This window comes from Sciurus carolinensis, chromosome 2, assembly GCF_902686445.1.
Source record: "Sciurus carolinensis chromosome 2, mSciCar1.2, whole genome shotgun sequence".
NCBI lineage: Eukaryota > Metazoa > Chordata > Mammalia > Rodentia > Sciuridae > Sciurus > Sciurus carolinensis.
In genome coordinates, this window is record NC_062214.1 from 173,317,068 (window position 1) to 173,336,071 (window position 19,004).

Consider the following 19,004-nt stretch of genomic DNA (forward strand, 5'->3'; position numbering starts at 1 on the left):
GGGACCGCGTGCGGACTGCGCCTGCGCGCGCCTCCCAAGCGGAGTTTGCGGGGAGAGGCGGGGAGAGGCGCGCGCCGCGCTGGGGTCTCCCGGCAACCGGAATAACAGAGGCCAGCTAAGAGCGCCTGCGCGGCTGTCGGTTGCCGAAGGGTCTGGTCTTGAAAGCTAGGTCCTGGGGTTTCCCCTGAGCAGGAGCGGTCCCGAGAGCCTCAGGTACCGGGAAGGGAGAGGAGAGACATGGGTTCACACCGTGAACTCCCGAGGACCGAGGGGCAGGAGAGCGAGGGCTTGCCCCTCAAATTGGAGTGTCCAGTGAGGGTTCCCGCAGATCCTCCAGGACAGAACATAACTTCCGCATTCCGGATCTAAAGCCGGCCATGGTCAGGTCAAAGGGCCCCCACCTCTCAAGTAGCCGGCCTCCACCGTCTGTGCCACCTGGACTCCTTGGACAAAGTGTTTGACAACCAGGCACCTGCTCCAGGTTCCAGTGGCCTCTGTGCTCCTTGGAGTCCTGCACGGTTCCAGAGGAGGAAAGCCCTGAGAACTCTTTGCACTGGTCACCAGGCAGGCATTTTTCTTAACCGTATGACGTTTAGTTTACAGGTGAAGAAACTGGGACCAGCAAGGGAAAGTTGCTTGTTCCGTGTCACAGGCCTAAAACCAGACCTTCAGTCCAGTGCTCTTTTGCCTGCTTCATAATCGTATATGGTAGAGGCTGGGACTGGTGGGAAGGAAACCTAGGTGGCAAGAACACCTGTGTCTGTTTTCCTGTCCTCAGGGCCTAACACAGTGGCACTTGATCGTCACCGTGTGCTTACTGAAGGAAAGCTCTGGCAGAACCAGCTCCACTGTCCCTAGAAAAGTTTAAGGGAAGTGTGGGCAGGGCAAATGTAGAAACAGTTTACTTTAGCAGCCGGGAATGAACCTCAGACAAATTCTTCACATGTATCTGGTTTAAATCTCCCCTAGGCTTCAGTCCAGGCCCTGAATGGCTGGTCTCCAGTTGGCTCCACATCTGCCTGTGGGCGTTATGTTCCCACATAATAAAACGGAAGCTCCAGGGCTCCACTCAGCCCAGCAAGACCCTTATGAACAAGGTGACTCTTCCCAGAGATCTTCGATGGGGCAGAACAATTTTCAGCAGAAACTTCTGAGCAACAAAGAGTTGGCAGTGGATAATGTCTACTCTCAACCCAAATGGAACCCGCGCACACAAGCCCGGAGCCACTTTTATCCCCACTGTGCTGAAATCAGCCAGCGAGACATGGGCAGTGATCTCCAGGGCCAGGGAAAGTGTTTGTTTTCCCCACGTTCTCAGTCGCGGTATCCCAAAGCAAATGACCAGGACTTTATCCCCTTTACAAAGAAGCGAGTTGGGGTGGACCGAGCATACCCTCTGAAACCCATGGTCTACCGGAAGTCTCATAGTTCAGGTGAGGCCAGCACTGATGGGGACCAGAATGTCTACCTGAGACCCCCTGAGTCAAGAGAATTTTCAGACAGCAATTTTGACTTGAGGATTGGGGTGAACTCATCTGTCCTTGCTGACTTGCAGGGAGAGAAGGCCATGGCAAACCTCCGAAGAACTGAGTGGCTGCAGATCCGAAGACTGGAAGCTGCAGGGGAGAGCTTAGGGGAGGAAATACGAAGAAAGGAGATTCTCCTGAGGGAAAAGTTGAAGAAGACAGAAGAGGAACTCAGACGGATCCAGAAGGAAAAAGAACAGGCCAAGGGAAATGAAGACAGAGGGCTACAGAGAATGATCCTTCCTAGGAGGAAAGTTAAAGGTAATAACAGCAACATGACATACAAACCTGTCTTCTCCCCAGAATTTGGGTCTGAAGAGGTGTTCAGTAGAGACAGGAGAGAGGATGAAACTTGGGGACAGCCTCAAGAAAATTCTAGCTCATTCCTGTTCTCTGATCATAGAATCCAGAGGCTTAAAAGGGAAAGGCTGGTGGCAAGCAAAAACAAAATCCGAGACCAAGCCTCAGGGCCATTAGTGGCCAAGTTCTCTCAGCCTTCAGAAGAGCCAAGCAGTACTTTGGAGAGATCCACCAGAAGTTCTAGCCCGTCCAGGGTGCCAGGCTCCTCAGGTTCCAGCTGCTCCACGGAAGAGCCAGAACTGGGCAAGTGCAGCCACTGTGGACGCACTTTTCTCTTGCTCAGACTGGAGAGACACTCCACCGTCTGCGGCAGGATGCAGGGTTCCAAGAGGAAAGTGTTCGACTCCTCCAGGGCCCGGGCCAAGGGCACAGAATTAGAGCAGTACTTGAATTGGAAGGGACCAACTGCAGTCAAGGTAATAAGAACCCAGTGGATTTGACTTTGTGCGTGGATCCCTGTGAGGATCCCTGTGAGGACCTCGCTGTGAGGGCCTAATTTCTTTAGGGAAAATTCATGTGTCATGTAGGCTGAAGGTGGCAATTAACAGTTGTTGAGTATTGCTATGTGGCAGGCACCATGACAGGTTTTTCATGTGATTTTCATACTTCTGTGAGGTGTCATTACCTCTCACTTTACCAGTTCAGAAATCAAGGCTCAGACCTACCCTAAACACACACACACACACACACACACACACGCACACACACTACGGCTTGGGTTAAGTAACTTTCTTGAGGTCGTAGCTTTAAGTGGCAGGGCCAGCATGTAAATCTTGGTTAGTCTGACTAAAAAAAATCTAGAATAAAGAAATATATGCCCTTTTGATTATAAAAGTAGTACATGTTTATACCACATAAAAATGTAAAAAACATGAAACATCCAAAGAAGAAAATTATGCAGCAGTTTGTGTTTATTTTCTTGGTTTGCCAAGAGGCTCCTTGCTTTTGGCAATATTCTGTCACCTTTCAAGACTAACATCTGTCACCACTCCTTTAATGCTACCTATTCTTTCAAGATTAGAGCAATTTGACGTGCCTTCTTGGTAAATACAAGAAGCACAACTACATTTGAAAATACTTTTCTCTCTTTTTAGAGTGTAAACACCTTGAGGGTAAAGGACTTTGGTTTTGGTTTTCTTTCTTTCTTCTTCCTTTTTTTTTTTTTTTTTGGTACTGGGGATGGAACCCCAGGTCTCTTTACCACTGGAGCTATATCCCCAGCCCTTTTTATTTATCTGTTTTTGTTTATCTTTCAAAAAAATTCCTTATGTTAGAAAAACCAGGTTGTTAACTGTATGGGCTTCAAGACACTGACATGGTAAGTTCAGGAGAACTTCATAGATACATTTGGATAGATGTGGAGATTGTCTCATGAATAACTTGATTATCAAGGTTGTGCCACTTGGTTTGTAATATGAATATTTTTCTAAGTGTGGCTTACCAACAAAATGTTATTTTAATGATATTTGTGTGTATTAGAAAAATACAATAATATGTAATTTCTGGGGATCATGAATTTAAAGAATAATTGTAAAGAAAATAAAGTGGTCAGTGTTGGGGAAAGCCTAGGCCATATGATCTCAAAGTCCCCACCTAACTCTAATGTTGTAGGAAAATGAAAGTCCTTCTGTCTTCATTTCTTTCCAGCCCTGCCTCTGCTGTGCAGGCACCTCTCTCATTTACTAGTTGATGTATGTATTTGCTGAGACCCTTTTAAAACTCACATTGCTGTGATGGCCATTGAGATGTGTACTCAAATACATCTCTTAATGGAGATGTACTCAAGTGCTTTTCTCTCAGAAAAGAAATATTCAGAGACGATCTCCCTAAAATCTAGTTTCCAACACAAAGTCAACATTTTGCACTGGCAGATAATGATAGAGTGACCAGTTACTGTTCTTTCTTGTTTTCTTTTTGGTCAACCCACTAATCCACTGGGGATTCCCTTGTCCCACCACAGCAATTTATTTTTGGCCACAACCTAAAAGAATCTTGAGCTTCTTAAAATTCCTATATATAGTAGCAGTAAAGCTGCTGAGATCAAGATGCCCAACTTTGTGGAAACTAATTTGAGGGAATGTGTTGTATTGGGGAACCAAGGCAGGATTGAGATGCACCCACTCCTGAGAATGTCCCAAGGATTATTCCAGAGCTCTGTGTCTTTGAAAGTTGAGTGTTATATGTCCCTGTAATTCCTCTAGTGCACTCACAAGAACAGGTAATTTTCCTGACACCTTTTTATCTTTTCATTACTTGTATCTCATGTCTACTAGATCATAAGCATTTGAGGACAGTAACCACACACATCTTTGTGCTTTGTGCTTAAAGTGTTGAGTAAAATTTCAATGTGATAAAGAATTAAAAGATAGGTATTGTACATATAGGGAAGCTTCCCCTAATTGAATTCTCTTTAAGGTTCCTGGGCACCATCTCTAACACTGACTCTTTGACCACCTTTTCAGAGGCTCTCTTAATGGATCCTTTCTCTTTCTTTGGTAGTATCTCTTAATGTTATCAAGAGCTTTTCCTCTTTTCTATTTTTCTTCTTTTAAAGATTTATTTTACAAGGTAGTGGAAGAAATTTAAGAAAGATTTATTTTAATATTTGCATGCATTTTAAAAATCATATAGTACTAAATCATCTGCAGTGCAAATCAGTGGTTTCCTTTACTGACTTTTAATCCAGCCCTTAGTTCTGTTACATGGTTCTTTTTTAAAAAAAATTATTAGTTGTTGATGAAACTCTATTTATTTAGTTGTATGTGGTGCTGAGAATCGAACCCAGTGCCTCACACATGCTAGGCAGGTACTCTACCACTGAGCCACAACCCCAGCCCCTGTTACATGGTTCTTTCGATATGCATTTACCTATCCTAAATATGATTTTTTTCTTGATTTTCCAATATTCTGCATTAGCTGTTGATTTCTTATGGAACTGTGGGCCAAGCTCTCTTTCATATCTCCTCTGCCTTTACTTTTCTCCATCCCTTTTCCTTCACTGTAGCTGAATTACTGTTTTGGGTTAATTCAGTAGTTGGATTTTTACGTGACTTTGTACATTTTGTTTACTGCTGAGTGAACAAATTTCGCCCCTGTTCACATGTACTTCGAGTTAATAACTGAACATGTTTTTATTTCCTTCATCTTCTACATATCTATCTCTAATTTCTTTTCCCTATCTGATGTCAGACATCTGTTTATGTTCTTAAGTGCTCAGATACCTCACATAATCTATCAGTTTGTTTTTCCTGAACCCCCACTTTCCTGTACTCTTTCCCCTCCTGCTCCAATCTGGACTGGCTCTTCTCCAGCTCTGGTGCAGACCTGTTTTCTTGGAACTTCTCTTAGCTTCTCTTCTGTGTTGGATTCCCTATTTTCAGCGTCCTCTGCCTTCATTTTTCTTGCTTTTGAAACTTACTAAGAAATGTGCACAGGAGGTAAATTTTTTGTCTTGGAATGATTGAAAATATCTATATAATAGACTCCTATTTGACAATTTGGGTACAGATTTCTAGGTGGAGAATTATTTTATCAGAATTATTACTATTTTATCTTTTAAGGCATTTTGCTCTAGCTTTTAGCATCTAGTGTTTACTGTTGAGAAATCTAATGCCATTTTGATTCTTGCTACATTATATGAAATCTGTTTTCTTTCCTTTTTCTGAATATTTACAGGATTTGTTTAATTATGAACAAATCCATTAGTTAAACAGGATTTGTTTAATTATGAACAAATCCTGTAAATATTCAGAAAAAGGAAAGAAAACAGATGAAAGTTTATGATGATTATGCTAGGTACATGGTAAGCCATTTCAGTGTCAAGAATTGTAGCCTTCAATTCTAGGAATGTTAATTGTATTATTTATTGGATAATTTTCTCCTTGTGCTTTTTCCTGCCCTGTTTGGAACTCCTGTTGGCCATATGTTGGACTTTTTGAATTGACTTTCTAATTTTCTGATCTTTTCTACTTTAAATTTCTATTTTGAATTTTTTCCCATTCTGAGGCGTTTTATTGACTTTATTTTATAACATTTCTACTTAATTTTTAGTTTTAGCTATGAAAGTTTTATTTATAATTGATCTAGCTGGTTCTCTGTTCCTGGGGTTTTTGTTTTTGTTGTTGCTTTTTTGGTGGTGCTGGGGATTGAACTCAAGGCCTCATGCGTGCCAGGCAATTGCCACATCAATGAGCTATATCCCCAGCCTAATGTCATTGCTTTTTAATATATTCTTTTTATGGACACATTGTTTTCTAACATTCATCTTATTGATATGTTTTTCTGTAAAAAAGTTTTCTTGTTGCTGCTTCCTGAGTTTTTGTTTTATATTTTGGGGGTGCTTTTTCCTTTTTAGAGCTTTCATCAAATATCTGGTGGCCTTTGGCTATCCATTCATATTTACCATTACATGGGTCTTGTTGACTAAGGGTCTTCATGTTGAAGATTATTGATAGTGAGTCTTATAAGTGGGTGCCCCAGGGCTGGGGAGATAGCTCAGCTGGTAGAGTGCTTGCCTCACAAGCACAAGGCCCTGAGTTCGATCCCCAGTACCGCAAAAAAAAAAAAAAAAAAAAAAAAAAAGTGGGTGCCCCAAGATCAGCGTTTGGAGGCTTTTCTCAGCACCTTTAATGCATTCAGAGAACCCTTCTCTTTCCTAAGAGAACACAAAGGTGCTTGTTATTCTGGGAGCTGAGTTGGGGGGTGGAGGTTGACAGTCACAGAATTTGCTATGTATCCTTGCTCTTAGTCCCCATTTTCAAGTCCAAGATTAACTCTGTTCTCCACCCTGTCTGGATTTCCTGAATCTGAAATCCATCTAGTTCAGTTTCTCCAGAACAAAAAACCCCTGTTTTCATGTGAGGGCACCGCAGGTGTTGGACATTTGGATGTGCAAGAGGGAGGGGAGCCCTGGGGTCTAGTACACTCATAGCCCTGCACGTCCCTGCTTCCTACCTCCTGGTTCTTTCAAGCACTGACCCTCTCAGGGGTTCTGCTGGGAACATCATTTGCTTCCCAGTGTTACAACCCTTGCAAGCCCTTGGTCTGTGGCTCCATTCTGACAAGTCAGTAACCACAGTCCTCCTTTTGTGTTCTCTTTGATTTTGTAGATTAACACCCTTTTTATTTCCTACTGTCATTCTCATGGAGACTGAGGAAGGAAATAAGATAAACACCACTTTGAAGGTCCAGTCTTCTTTTTACCTTATAGGTGGAACCTCCTCAGAAGAACAACTGGAGGCAGAAGCACGAATCTTTCATCCATACCCTCCGTCATGCCCGGGAGATCCAGCAGATAATTGCCAAAGGTGGAAAACCCTCAGATTTGCATCCCATCCTGCCTGCAGAAAACCCAGACTATGTTCAGTGTCCTCACTGTAGCCGCCACTTTGCTCCCAAGGTGGCTGAGCGACACGTTCCCAAGTGTAAGACCATCAGGAACCGTCCTCCACCTCCACGGAAGCAGTATAGTTGAGCCGGCAACAGTGGAAACCTCCTTGGGTAGTTCAGAATGTTCTGCTTCAGCAATGAACAGACGTAGAATAATTTGATGTAAAGCAAAAGCAGACAAAACTTTGCCTAGAACTGCCTGCAGAGCCAGAAACAATGACAGCAGTTGCTAGGCACCAAGAGGCAGGAGGAAGACCCAACTTCCCACTAAATTACAAACTCTACTGTGTACCTTATGGTCTTGCCCTAGGAACTGATGGTGAAGACAGAACAGCAAGCAGCCTACATTAAAGCTGTCTTCTTGCAAGCCAGACTGTGGTTTGTACGAGTGAAGTGCCTGTATTTGGCTGTGCCTCTTGGTCATGGTACATGTGTATGGTTTCTGTTAATACTTCTAGCTCTTGCAAGAGGTCGAAGTTTTGGGATGAGCTGGGGTCAGAGGCCCATGGTCACCCAGATGGTAACTCTTACAAAAGATAATGAGATTTTGCCACAAGACATTATGAATGGAAGCCTATCCTTGGCCTCCCTGGGGCATGGTCCTGGCCAAATGCCAATAAAAGTATGTGATGTTAGGGCACAAAATATCCTAAATCTTCCCTGTGGTGTACTGTGTAATAAAGGAAACATCTTTATGTACTTTACAGGGTAGGGGTTGGGGGAAGCTCATTATACTCCCTACTTGTTCTTTATTCTAATGGGTTTCATATGTTGAAAAAAAGAAAAAGAAAGGAAGAAACTGCTAGTCCTCTTGCTTTCAAATCAGATTGGTTGACTTTTTTTTTTTTTTTTGCGACTAGGGATTCAACCCAGGATGCTTTACCACTGAGCTACATCCCCAGTTATTTTATTTATTTTTTAAATTTTGAGACAGGGTCTCATTGAATGGCTGAGTCTGGCCTTGAACTCGTGATCTCCTGGCTCAGTCTCCTGAGTAGCTGGGATTACAACTGTATGGTGACCAACACACCTGGCCTTAATGACTGAGGCAGCAAATCTACCATCATAGCAAGCTGGGAGGGTGTATAATGTCACGTGTCCCTACTGACTAAAGCACACAGTCTGATTTCTATTTTAGACAGTAAACTTTGAAGGAAAAAGATCTTTTCAATTTTCTATGAAAAATAGTGCCTAATCAAGTTAGGCCCTCAATTAATGGGTTTTGAGGACTTATACAAATAAAAAGATGAGTGAGTCCTTAAGGAAAGTTCGCAGAGACACTGGATTATTTACTTAACTCGATATTTACATTTCCCAGGCAAGTTTACAAGGAATACACTAAGTTCCACACTTGATGTTAAAATAGATAGATGCCAAGAATAAGCTGTGGTCACGGTTACAGAATGGTAGCCGGTGGACAGCTCTGTCCTGCAGATGTGTATTATTTGGCTGTGCAGTGTTAAAAATATGATGACATTTAAAAACTGGAATATGGAACATCTCTTAAAAAACTGGAGGTTCTGGAAACAGTGGGCCAGCAACCTAAGGACAGGCTTGGTGGGATTTAGAAAAACTGGATCCTTCAGTCAGGGATGGCAACGGGTGGGGCCTATGTCACTTGCCTCATCTGCCCCCTCCCCCCGCAGCCCCAGGCACCTGGCTTTTGAATCCCTGGATGAAGTTATTAAGGTTACAGGTCACTGTGTGTGTAGGGAGTGTTTTCTATAGACACAAGGATGCGGTTATTCATTCTTAGTTGCCAAAGAAATAAAACAGTAGTCAATGCCTGGTATTCTCTTTGATCTCTACATGTTTAGACCTTGGTTATTCACTCACCAATCTTTAAATTTAGCTTGACCTGGGTTTGAGGAAGAGGGAAGAACTTTATTTCTAAGTCTCTTCCTGGATAGGATGAGAGAAGACACAAAAATGCTGCCTATAAATGTCCATATTTTATATTACTTTATCCAGGAAACTTTAGTTCCAAGTAAACATTATAAATTCTTAAAGTTCAAAAAGTTAAGCTATGGGAAAAATCTCACGGTGAAACTCACATGGAAATTCACTTCATTTAGAAGTGTCTGCAGAGACTATTCATGTTTCATGCAGGACGGCACCTTCTGGTCAACATTGGCTTTCAGGTGATTGATTACTTTTCACAACTACTTGGGAGGTAGCAGAGATTTGACAGTGGAGCTTTCCTCCTTAGGTTCATGGTTCTGGGGGGTTAATGAGCAGTATTACTTCCATGGTTAATCATTACAGCAGTGGTGGTGGGGGCCCATGTTTTACAGTCCCGACTGCAGCCCACTGTGCTCTGACACTACCTACTGATACCTCCTTGGAGGCCCAGAGACTACATTTGAATGAATTTGTCCAAAATACATCCTCGCTGTGGAACTGTCCTATTAGGAATGTTTTTGAATAGATGATAAACCAGATGAAAATGAAATCTGAGTTTTAGACTTCAGCAAAATGCTCAGCCAAGAGCAGTTGTAACTTGACTGTGTTATGCCAGGGAGACCAAATACGGCTCAGCCTCTTTGAGGGAAAAGTTTTGTACACAGAAACTGGCATGATCACTTGGAAAAGCCCCTGTGAGACAGAGGAGGTAAGTACCAGAAAGGATCCTTCCTTTAATAAGTCTTTTTTTTCCCCCTTCCTCTGAACTTCCAGAGCTGTCACTTCAAAGTTTTCATAAACAAGTTGTAGTAGCAGAAATGATTTTGCTGGCAAGAATAAGAGATGGAAAAGCAGCAGAGATTATTTCTGTGCAATGTTCCTTGTGCTTTTTCTGTTATAAGAACACTTATTTATTATTTATATAAACATTCATGGAATCAACGATTCAGATTTGGAATGTGGGTGTTTTATCTCCAGTGATGGCGGCCATGTTCAGGCTTACTGAGGCACAGCACTAATTCAGAGTTTAAATGTTTATTTAAAACAGAAATGCCAAACCACTCCATCCTCAACCTTTCCAGCACCTGGCTAACAATAAGCTAGTTCTTAGGCAACAGTGTCAGCGTAGAGGAGTAACTCAGGTTATACTGCAACTCAAAAGCAATACCTAGCACTGCAAAGAAGAAAAGCAGGACAAAGGAAGACTCAGCTACAGGAAACCATTCAAAGGCACTTCTGCTGTATCACCTTTCACTCTCTCCAACTACACTGCCACCTTTGAACTGGTTTCTGTTTGCATAGCTGTTTGGTAGGAAAAATCATGTTGTCCCAGGCACAATTTGGGAAAGTGCAAATTGTCTCTAAGGCACGGAATTTAGATTCTCAGCAAGAGAATAGCAAAACCTAGATTTCCCAAGGGAACATGCTAGAGAAAATGACCAAGGCGTTCCACAGCCAGGGAATGACTCCCTTCTAGAAACAAAGCAGGGCTTTTAGCCCCTTCAACACTTGCCATCACCCCAGCCTCAGCAACGTACCCATATCCCTCAGCTCCAGAGCAGGAGCCAGCCTCATGATGAACACCAAAATCAGCCCTGCTGCTCAGGCCTGCTGAAGTGGTGAGCGTGAGGGTGCAGGAACGTGAGAGGCCAGTCAGTCCTTAAGAATCCAATGCTGCATTGATGAACCAAAACCCACTGTCAGGGTTTACAGCAAACCCTCAGACCTTCTCTTATTTTAGGAAAAGGTTCAGTGATTACATTAGTACTAATGTACTACTCTTCTCAGAATCGAGAAAACAATGGGACATCAAACCAAAGAAGATCCCATTGGACAGAGCTGCCCATCCCCAGAGATGCGGCTTTCTCTGAGCACCAGCCTTTACGCCACTAATTTTAGGGAAATGGCAGATTTTCCCTTACACAGGTCCTCCTCCAATATTTCACATCTGTTTGGTTTTTAGAAAAATAAAATTAAGTTTGTGACTTGTAGGAAGGAGGATGTAAGACCATCATATCAGTTCCAGTGACCCTAAACACCACAGGAACACTTCATAAGGCTTGATGGAAACACAAAGCCTCAACCACGTGGGAAACCATCTAACACTTGCCTAGAACTATCTACATGGAATTTTGTTCTTTCAGGACACTGTTTCTCTTTGGGAACACTATCTTGTTCCTATCTAAAAGGCACATCAGAAATGAGCTCACAGTCAAACTCCTTTCATTTGGCAGGTTCGACCTGTTCTGTTAGGCTTCCGGGACCCCCCAAGGTTTGGTGCTGGCTTTGGGCCACTCAAGTAAGAAAGATGATACAGATTCACTGTTTATGACATGGTTTCAAAAGACACCAAAAGGGGAAAAATACTGACTAGATATACAGGAAAGGATCAGACCTCTCAGAGCCATGAAGGTAGAGGCACAGAGTCTTCCCAGGGTAGAAGACTCAGTGTCACTGTCACTCTGACGCCCTCTTGGACACCAGGCAGTGGCACTGAAGGAGGCACTCCTCGTGATTTTCCTAAGGCTCTTCTAACTGCCTGACTCAACTCTCTGAGACATTCCTCCTTAGAGGCATCTTCCAGAGCTGGGAAATCCCACCCTGCACTGGCCACAGCCTGAAACTCCAGCTGTGTGCTGAGGCGGGGCCTGCCCTTTGTCGACTCCTCACTGAAGACATTTCATCAACCCTCAGAGGAAAAGCATTTTAGGCCCACTTTTCCTCCTAAAGCATTTAGCTGCATGAAGTAACTGAACTTTCTGAAAACAAAACCTAGATTGACTTCACCAGACAAATTTTCCTGGACTCTGGGTTCCAGAGAGGGCTCAGAATACTTTGCCACTCTCCAGAGGAACCCGGGCAGGCCACACCTGGTCCCGGCTGGCCCCAGCTTCATACTTTTCCCTCCCCCATCCAGAGGTGCACTGCCTGGTGCTGAATTCCCAAGGCAGCTTCCAATCAATGATGAAAATGACAAAAGGGATATGAGCTGCTACCAGTGCAATTAAAGTGAGCACTGTCTCTCTTCTTCAAAGGTAGGATCAATAGATGAGGTACAGAGCTGCTGCTGCTATGGCAGTCACTGGTGACAAAGCTAGGGCCACAGGGCCCTTCCATTCTCCAAAACAATAAAATCACTCCTAGATCCTATCTAAAAGGCAATGCCACTCTCCAAATGTACTAGGAAAGTGCTTCAGAGCCTCCGCCTTGCGCTTCTTGTCTGCAAGTGAACAAAGCCAGGAAAGCTGCTCTCTGCGTTCGGTAGGTGTGCTGTGAAGTACTCTGGATCCCAGTTTCCTGGGGGCAATATAGGCTCAGGAGGCTAGAGGCTGGGTCGACAGGAGTCTGTTCCCAGGAGGCACCAGGAATCTGAATCTAAGTCAGGCTTTGGATCCATTTCCATCTCTTCCTTTGTTGTCTGAGTTCCTCTGGAATGCATCCCCACCTGTTCAGAGAAATACAGTTCCACATTAGCAATAGTGCCATCTGGTCCTGGCAAATCAGGACTAAGTTTTCAGTGTTAGTCTCCAAAGGTTTGTAGCCACAGTTTTGTAGGAAGTTCATGGTACCAACTTAGAAAATGTCCACATCTTTACATTTGTGGCAGACGGGGTGAACAACTGCTGTGGTTTGTCCAGGACTGTAGGGTTTCCTGGGACACAGAACTCTCAGTTTTTAAACTGAAACAGTCCTGGACAAAATGATCTTCCTGCCTGCTATAGCTGCCAATCTTACCCCAAATGTATACATTACTTTCTAAAATAGTTTCATAGGCATTCTTTCATTTAATCCAAAAACAAAAACAAAAAAACCCTGATATGGGATGGGTGGTATTATTTTCTTCTTTAGGTGAGGAACCAGGGTTCATAGAAACAAAGTAATGAGTTCAAACACATTTAGTTAATAAATGACAAACCAAGGGCTGAATCTATTTCTCTACTCCTAGAGTCTATGTGCAGAGATACCAGGATTTTTTTTTTTTGGGGTGGTGCTAGGGATTTGAACCCAGGGCCTTGTGCTTGTGAGGCAAGCACTCTACCAACTGAGCTATATCCCCAGCCCCCTACCAGGATTCTTTAAAGACAGCACAAACAGCATCATCTGTGAAGTGCTTTTCCCAAACCATTTAAACTGAATCTTACCAAACCTTAAATCCAACTTCTAGTTTCAGAAAAGACAGAATGAAAGAAAAATGAATTAAACAACACTCTAGAGAAACAAGACAAATCAAGAATGTGGGACATTCTCTTAAACATCTGGCCCAATTTCTTAAAAAAAAAAAAAAAAAGAAAAATCATGAAAATATTTTAAAGAGTGATAGTGCTGGAGGAAATTGTTCTAGGTTAAAATGAGGCCAATCAAATACAATGTGTGGCTCCTGACTCAATTCTAGTCTGATAAAGAACATTTTTGTGGAAAAACTGGGAAAATAAATATTATCAATGGAGTACTAGATGAAATTGAGAATATTTAGGGTCAATTTTGTTAGGTGTGATAAAATATTGTTGTTGTCCAGGACAATGAATATCTTTATTTTAGGAAATGCAAAATAAAGTATTTAGATGGGCTACACACAATTTACTTTAAAATGGTTCCGAAAAAAATGTACGGATTTACAAACACACCCTCTGCCCCCCAAACACAGCAACATATGAACAACTGTTGGATCTATATGGTGGATATATGGGTATTCATTGTGAGGTTTAACATTTTTCATAAAAAAAAGGTAAAAGAAAAAGCAAATAGGAACAACAAACAGGAAAAAAAAAAAAACAAAAAACAATGGAAGTTAGGTGATGAAACTGATTCATCCAGGTGCCTGAACAGGGTCCAAAAGCTTCTGGGACTCATTGCAAAAGTGACACCACAAAAGATAAGAGACTTGCAAAGGAATAAGTGTATCCAGTGATTGGTGCTTTGTTTCTGTGATTTTTAAAAAAAGACTCAGAAACTCAATTATTCTGTCAATGCTCTCACCTGCTGCCCTCCTTCTAATTTTTTGTTCAGCTTCTGCAGTTGTGTAAAAATCTGGAGGTTTTCTTGCTGCAGCTTCTGTTGTTCAGCCAGACACTTTAACACCAGACCCTGCAATCTCTCCACCTCCATCTGCAGAGTGTTGCACACACAGGCAGGAGTCAACGGTGTTCCTTTCCCAGGACACGGTACTGCAGGATTCAGCCTCGATGGCTGGGGACAAGAAAGAGATTGCAGGAGAATCGGCTCAGATGTCACAGTTCCCCAATCCAAACAGATTTCACTTTTAAACTAATATGATAAAAAATACACACACAAGAAAAGATCTAAGAGAAACAGAAAAGTGCTGGGATTACAATAGTGCCTGGAACTGACAGGACAAGGGAACTCTCAGTGCCTTGGTCCCCACTAGGCTAAGGTAAAAGAACAATCACCTATAAAGGAGTCTGTAAAAAATTTAAAGTGCATGATTTGGTTTGCAACAAGTCCTTCTGATCACAGCAAGGACAGGATGATCTAAAGGGTCAACATTCATGAAATGTAGTGGATCACTCTATAATGATTTGAGAGGTGTGACTGCCAGCACAATTCAAGAAGGCTAATTCACCATCAAGTTTCAAAGGTTTTATTACCTCTTCTGGGAAGGTTTTCAATTATCCCAGTCTGGATTTTTCTCCCTTCTTCTATTGTACTTTGTTAACAGCCAGGGTCAACAAATGACAGCCCATGGGTCAATTCTGGCCTACTGCCTATTTTATAAATAAAGTTTTATTGAAAGACAAGCATGCTCATTCATGATGTATTATAGGTCAAGCATCCCTAATATGAAAATTCAATATGCTCCCAAATATAAAACTTTTGGGGCACTGACATGATGCCACAAGTGAAAAATTCTACATCTGACTTCATGTGATAAGAGATTGTGGTCAAAGAACAGGCACACTAAAATATTGTATAAAATTACCTTCAGACTGTTTATAAGGTGTCTATGAAATATAAATAAATTCTGTGTTCAGACTCGGGCCCCAGTCCCAAGATATCTCCTTATGTACAGGCAAATATTAAAAAAATCTAAGTTTGAAATATAAAACACTTCTAGATCTTAAGCATTTTGGATAAGAGATACCCAACCTGTATTTGTGGTTGCTTTTGTTCTATAATGTCAGAGTTGAGTAGCTGCAAGAGATTGTATGGCCTACAAAGTCTAAAATAGTACCTGGTCTTCTATAGAAAAGTGTGCTGCCTTCCCATCCCCAGTTTACAGTATTGTTTTATTTCTTTCCAGGTTGTTTTTTTAAAATTTGTTCTTTTTAGGTATACATGACAATAGTGTGTATTTTGACATATTACACATACATGTAGTATAACTTCCCTTTTTTATGGTACTGGGGATTGAACTCAGGGGTACTAAACCACTAAACCACATCCCCAGCCCTATTTTGTATTTTATTTAGAGACAGGGTCTCACTGAGTTGCTTACTGCCTTGCTTTTGCTGAGGCTGGCTTTGAACTAGTGATCCTCCTGTCTCAGCCTCCTGAGCTGCTGGGATTACAGGTATGTGCTACCACACCTGGCCTAACTTCCCATTCTTGTGGTTGTAAATGATGAGGAGTTACACTGGTTATGTACTCATATATGAACACAGGAAAGTTGTGTCCAACTCATTCTACGGTCTTTTGGTTTAGTTTTATTGAAGTATTTACCACAATTTCATTTCTGCTGGAACTGGGTGCACATGTGTTGCTCCCTCCCTACACTTCAAGCATTACTTCTTATACTTAGAGCCTCCAACCCATCCTAGCATTATCATAAAAAAATGAATCAGAATTTAGGAACTTCAGTTTTGGTATTCTAGATGCAGAGAGAAAAGAGAACTTCTGGTGTAAAAAAGGTGTTAGCCTGTCAGAAACGTGGCAGGGAAAATACTGATCCAAGGCAGCTCAGTTAGTCTTGGGCAGAAACTTACAGGACTATTAGACAGAGAGTGCAAAGAGTTGATGCAGGGCAGCCAGAAGACCAGGGAAGCCAGAGGACACAGTGAGGCCAGAAGGACTGGGCAAAGCTTGTAGTTACTCTACCTAGTTGGCAATTCAAGGTAAAAAGCTGTTACCCAGGCTCCCACTGGGGGCTTGTGCTCCGGAGGAACTGTGGAGGGCATTTTGAGTCCTTGCAGCTCTTCATAGGGCAGGGTATCTTTCTCAGATTCTGAAAATGCTGCACTTAGGGGAGATGGGCTATCAGGCATGGGGATGAATTCTGCATTTTCCAGCTCCTATATACATGAGAAAGAATCTCATCAATTGTTTGCAGAAATTTTATTTCTCCCAAATTCCCTTCTCAACTTTTTGCTCTAGCTTTCATTCTGTTGTGACATTAGCACCCTCTAGTGGGGCAGGACAGTTGTGGTTAACAATGTAGCCCCCCCTAAGTGGGAATAAAACCAACAAACCTTCATGGGTGGAGGAACAGTGTTGCAAATTCAGACTTAAGCTCAAGGAGAGAGTCTGGAGTGTCTGGTGCATTTCCCCAATACGTTTAATTCTGCACAGGCTATTCAATGAATGGGGAGGTCTGAAGGTGAGGACAGTAAGGCCAACTGCTATTCTGCTTAAAGGCTGTGGTTGAGGCTGTGCTTACACTCCTCCAAGGACTATAAAGTGTAGTCTTGTTGGTTATGGAGCTTTAAATCTGTAGGTTTTTTTTTTTTTTTTCCAGAAAAAAATTTTTAACTTCAAAAACTTTATGTTTACTGTATATAATATGAATGGGCAAAGGAAGCTAATAAAAACCACCAATTCACCATTCAGATCACTGTCAAAATGATTACTATGCAGTCTTGTCCACATTCTTCTGTGCATTACATATTTAATTAACTTTTCACATAAATAAATATACTTCAATATCATTTTTACTGCCTAAACCTCAACTTTCATAAATTGTATCTCTATTGTAAGGCATTCCAATTGCCCTAATATTCCACTTTAATAACAGTACAAAAATCTACGAACTTAGTATTTGTACACATGCACTACAGAAACTGCCATCCAGGTAGATTACATTAATTTATAGTCTGTTTAAATAATACAGGTATGAGGATGTTTTTATCACTTTTATTAAAAAGAAAAAAAGGAATTAACATTTTGGTGATTTCTTTCCAGATAGAAATCAGAAACCTAGATTCTTGCTACAAAACAGTTTAATAGGACAAGGAAAACCAAGAGATCCTGACAGCTCTTTTCCAGTCCTTGCAAAGGGCCTGACACTTTTTTTTATCTGAGGTATTTCTTCCAAAGGAATTACCTTTCGAAGCCAGCCAGGACAGGAGCTGCTGGCCCCACAACTATTCCCCATGGCCTCCGTGGGACTGATTAAACCTTCCATTCCTCGGTCTGCTTCCATCGTTCCTCGGAAGCCTCCACTTGGGTCAGGAGTTTCAGATTCCTGATGACTGTCCTCCTCTTCACCACCACCACCAGGGCTGCCGCCACCACCTCCTGGACTAGAGTTCTGAACCACTGGTAGATAAATGGCACAGAGGTAGAGAGCTTCGCTACGCAACAATAAAGATCTAGCATCTAATGGTTCCACTTACCCCTGGAGAGGTTCTTAGAGTTGCATTAAGTAGAATGGAAATAGTGCAGGACAGATATTTGAGACTAAATTGTTAGTTTTTATATAAGGTATCTTTATGTAGGATCTTCACCAACTACAATTCACCCACTTTCTGAATTTGCTTATCCTATATTCACAGCAGATAATCAATATCATAATGCATTACTGAACAATCCTTTCAACCACAGCTCACTAGATGGGAGTGCCCATGCTTACTCTGCATCTTAAACAAATACATTTAGACTCCAGCATCCTCCACTGACATTCATCTTATATGAAAAGTTCATGTGCTTGCTTCAGCAGCACTGCACTAAAATTGGAAGGATACAGAGAAGAATAGCGTTGCCCCTACACAAGGATGACATGCAAATTCGTGAAACATTCCATATTAAATAAAAAATAAAAGTAAAAAAAAAGTTCATAAAAATATTTAAGTCAAACACATCTTAAAGTTACCAGATAAACTCACCACTGGCAAGTCCCTGTCTGGGGAAATACCCAAACAGTGAATTCTTCAACATTCATCTAAGCAATAAATTCTTCGATAACAGTTTACATGATTTTTTTTTTTTTTTTTTTTTTGACTGGGGATTGAACTCAGGGGCACTCTACTACTAAGGCACATCCCCAGCCCTATTTTTTAATTTTGAGATGGGATCTTGCTAAATTGCTGAGGCTGGCCTCAAACCTGCAATCCTGCCTCAGCCTCCAGAGTGCTAGGATTACAGGAGTATGTGACAATTTGTATGCAGTTAAAAAATATGATGGCTGGTTCTTTTCAAGCTATTGTAATGAAGACTAGCTGATGTGTGCTCAGGAAATGCAAATGAATTTTGATATGGGCCAAAGAAAAATATAAGAAAATAAATTTGCCCAAAGCTAAAAAAAATATTGCTTAGAGCCAGGTACAGTAGCACCAAGAGACTCCACCCAGAGACTCAGGAAGTTGAGACAGAAGGATTCCAAGTTTGAGGTCAGTCTCAGCAATTTAGCAAGATCCCATCTCTAAAAAATAAAAAGGACTAGGTATCTAGCTCAGTGGTAAAGCACCCCTAGGTTCAATCCCCAGTACAAAAAAATAAAAATACAAAATTTTTCATAGTAGATTCTAAGGTTAAATGTAAAGGATTGTTTATCATCCCATGTTATGCTGGTTTAGAGGACTGACTACTATGCTATACTATGATCCTACTGCAACAGCTGTAGGTATATAGATTCCAACATAAGCTCTTTTTTTTTTG

At 41.8% G+C, this 19,004-nt stretch overlaps 2 protein-coding genes and 1 non-coding gene across 5 annotated transcripts in view; 2 read left to right on the forward strand and 1 right to left on the reverse strand.

The window, feature by feature from the left end:
• The first annotated feature begins 64 nt into the window (after positions 1-64).
• Positions 65-8,094, forward strand: Zc2hc1c (zinc finger C2HC-type containing 1C). 3 transcript variants are annotated; one of them, XM_047535985.1, is made up of 3 exons: positions 65-213; positions 970-2,302; positions 7,096-8,094. In XM_047535985.1, the coding sequence occupies exons 2-3, from the start codon at positions 989-991 to the stop codon at positions 7,357-7,359; spliced, it is 1,578 nt and encodes a 525-aa protein (XP_047391941.1). In that variant the 5' UTR covers positions 65-213; positions 970-988; the 3' UTR covers positions 7,360-8,094. The 3 variants fall into 3 exon arrangements, with proteins under 3 accessions (XP_047391941.1, XP_047391957.1, XP_047391949.1); XM_047536001.1 differs by having other exon boundaries at positions 970-1,787; XM_047535993.1 differs by having other exon boundaries at positions 65-2,302.
• A 2,101-nt stretch (positions 8,095-10,195) lies between these two features.
• Nek9 (NIMA related kinase 9) overlaps positions 10,196-19,004 on the reverse strand; it is a 37,191-nt gene continuing 28,382 nt past the window's right edge. The window contains exons 19-22 of the mRNA XM_047539504.1: positions 17,452-17,666; positions 16,262-16,423; positions 14,154-14,363; positions 10,196-12,621 (exon numbers count right to left, since the gene is read on the reverse strand). Of these exons, the coding sequence (XP_047395460.1) occupies positions 12,499-12,621; positions 14,154-14,363; positions 16,262-16,423; positions 17,452-17,666 (710 nt within the window). The 3' untranslated portion in view covers positions 10,196-12,498. The remainder of the gene's footprint in view (positions 12,622-14,153; positions 14,364-16,261; positions 16,424-17,451; positions 17,667-19,004) is intronic.
• LOC124978364 (U6 spliceosomal RNA) lies at positions 18,052-18,156 on the forward strand. The gene has a single exon (XR_007107399.1). It is a non-coding gene; the product is annotated as a U6 spliceosomal RNA (small nuclear RNA).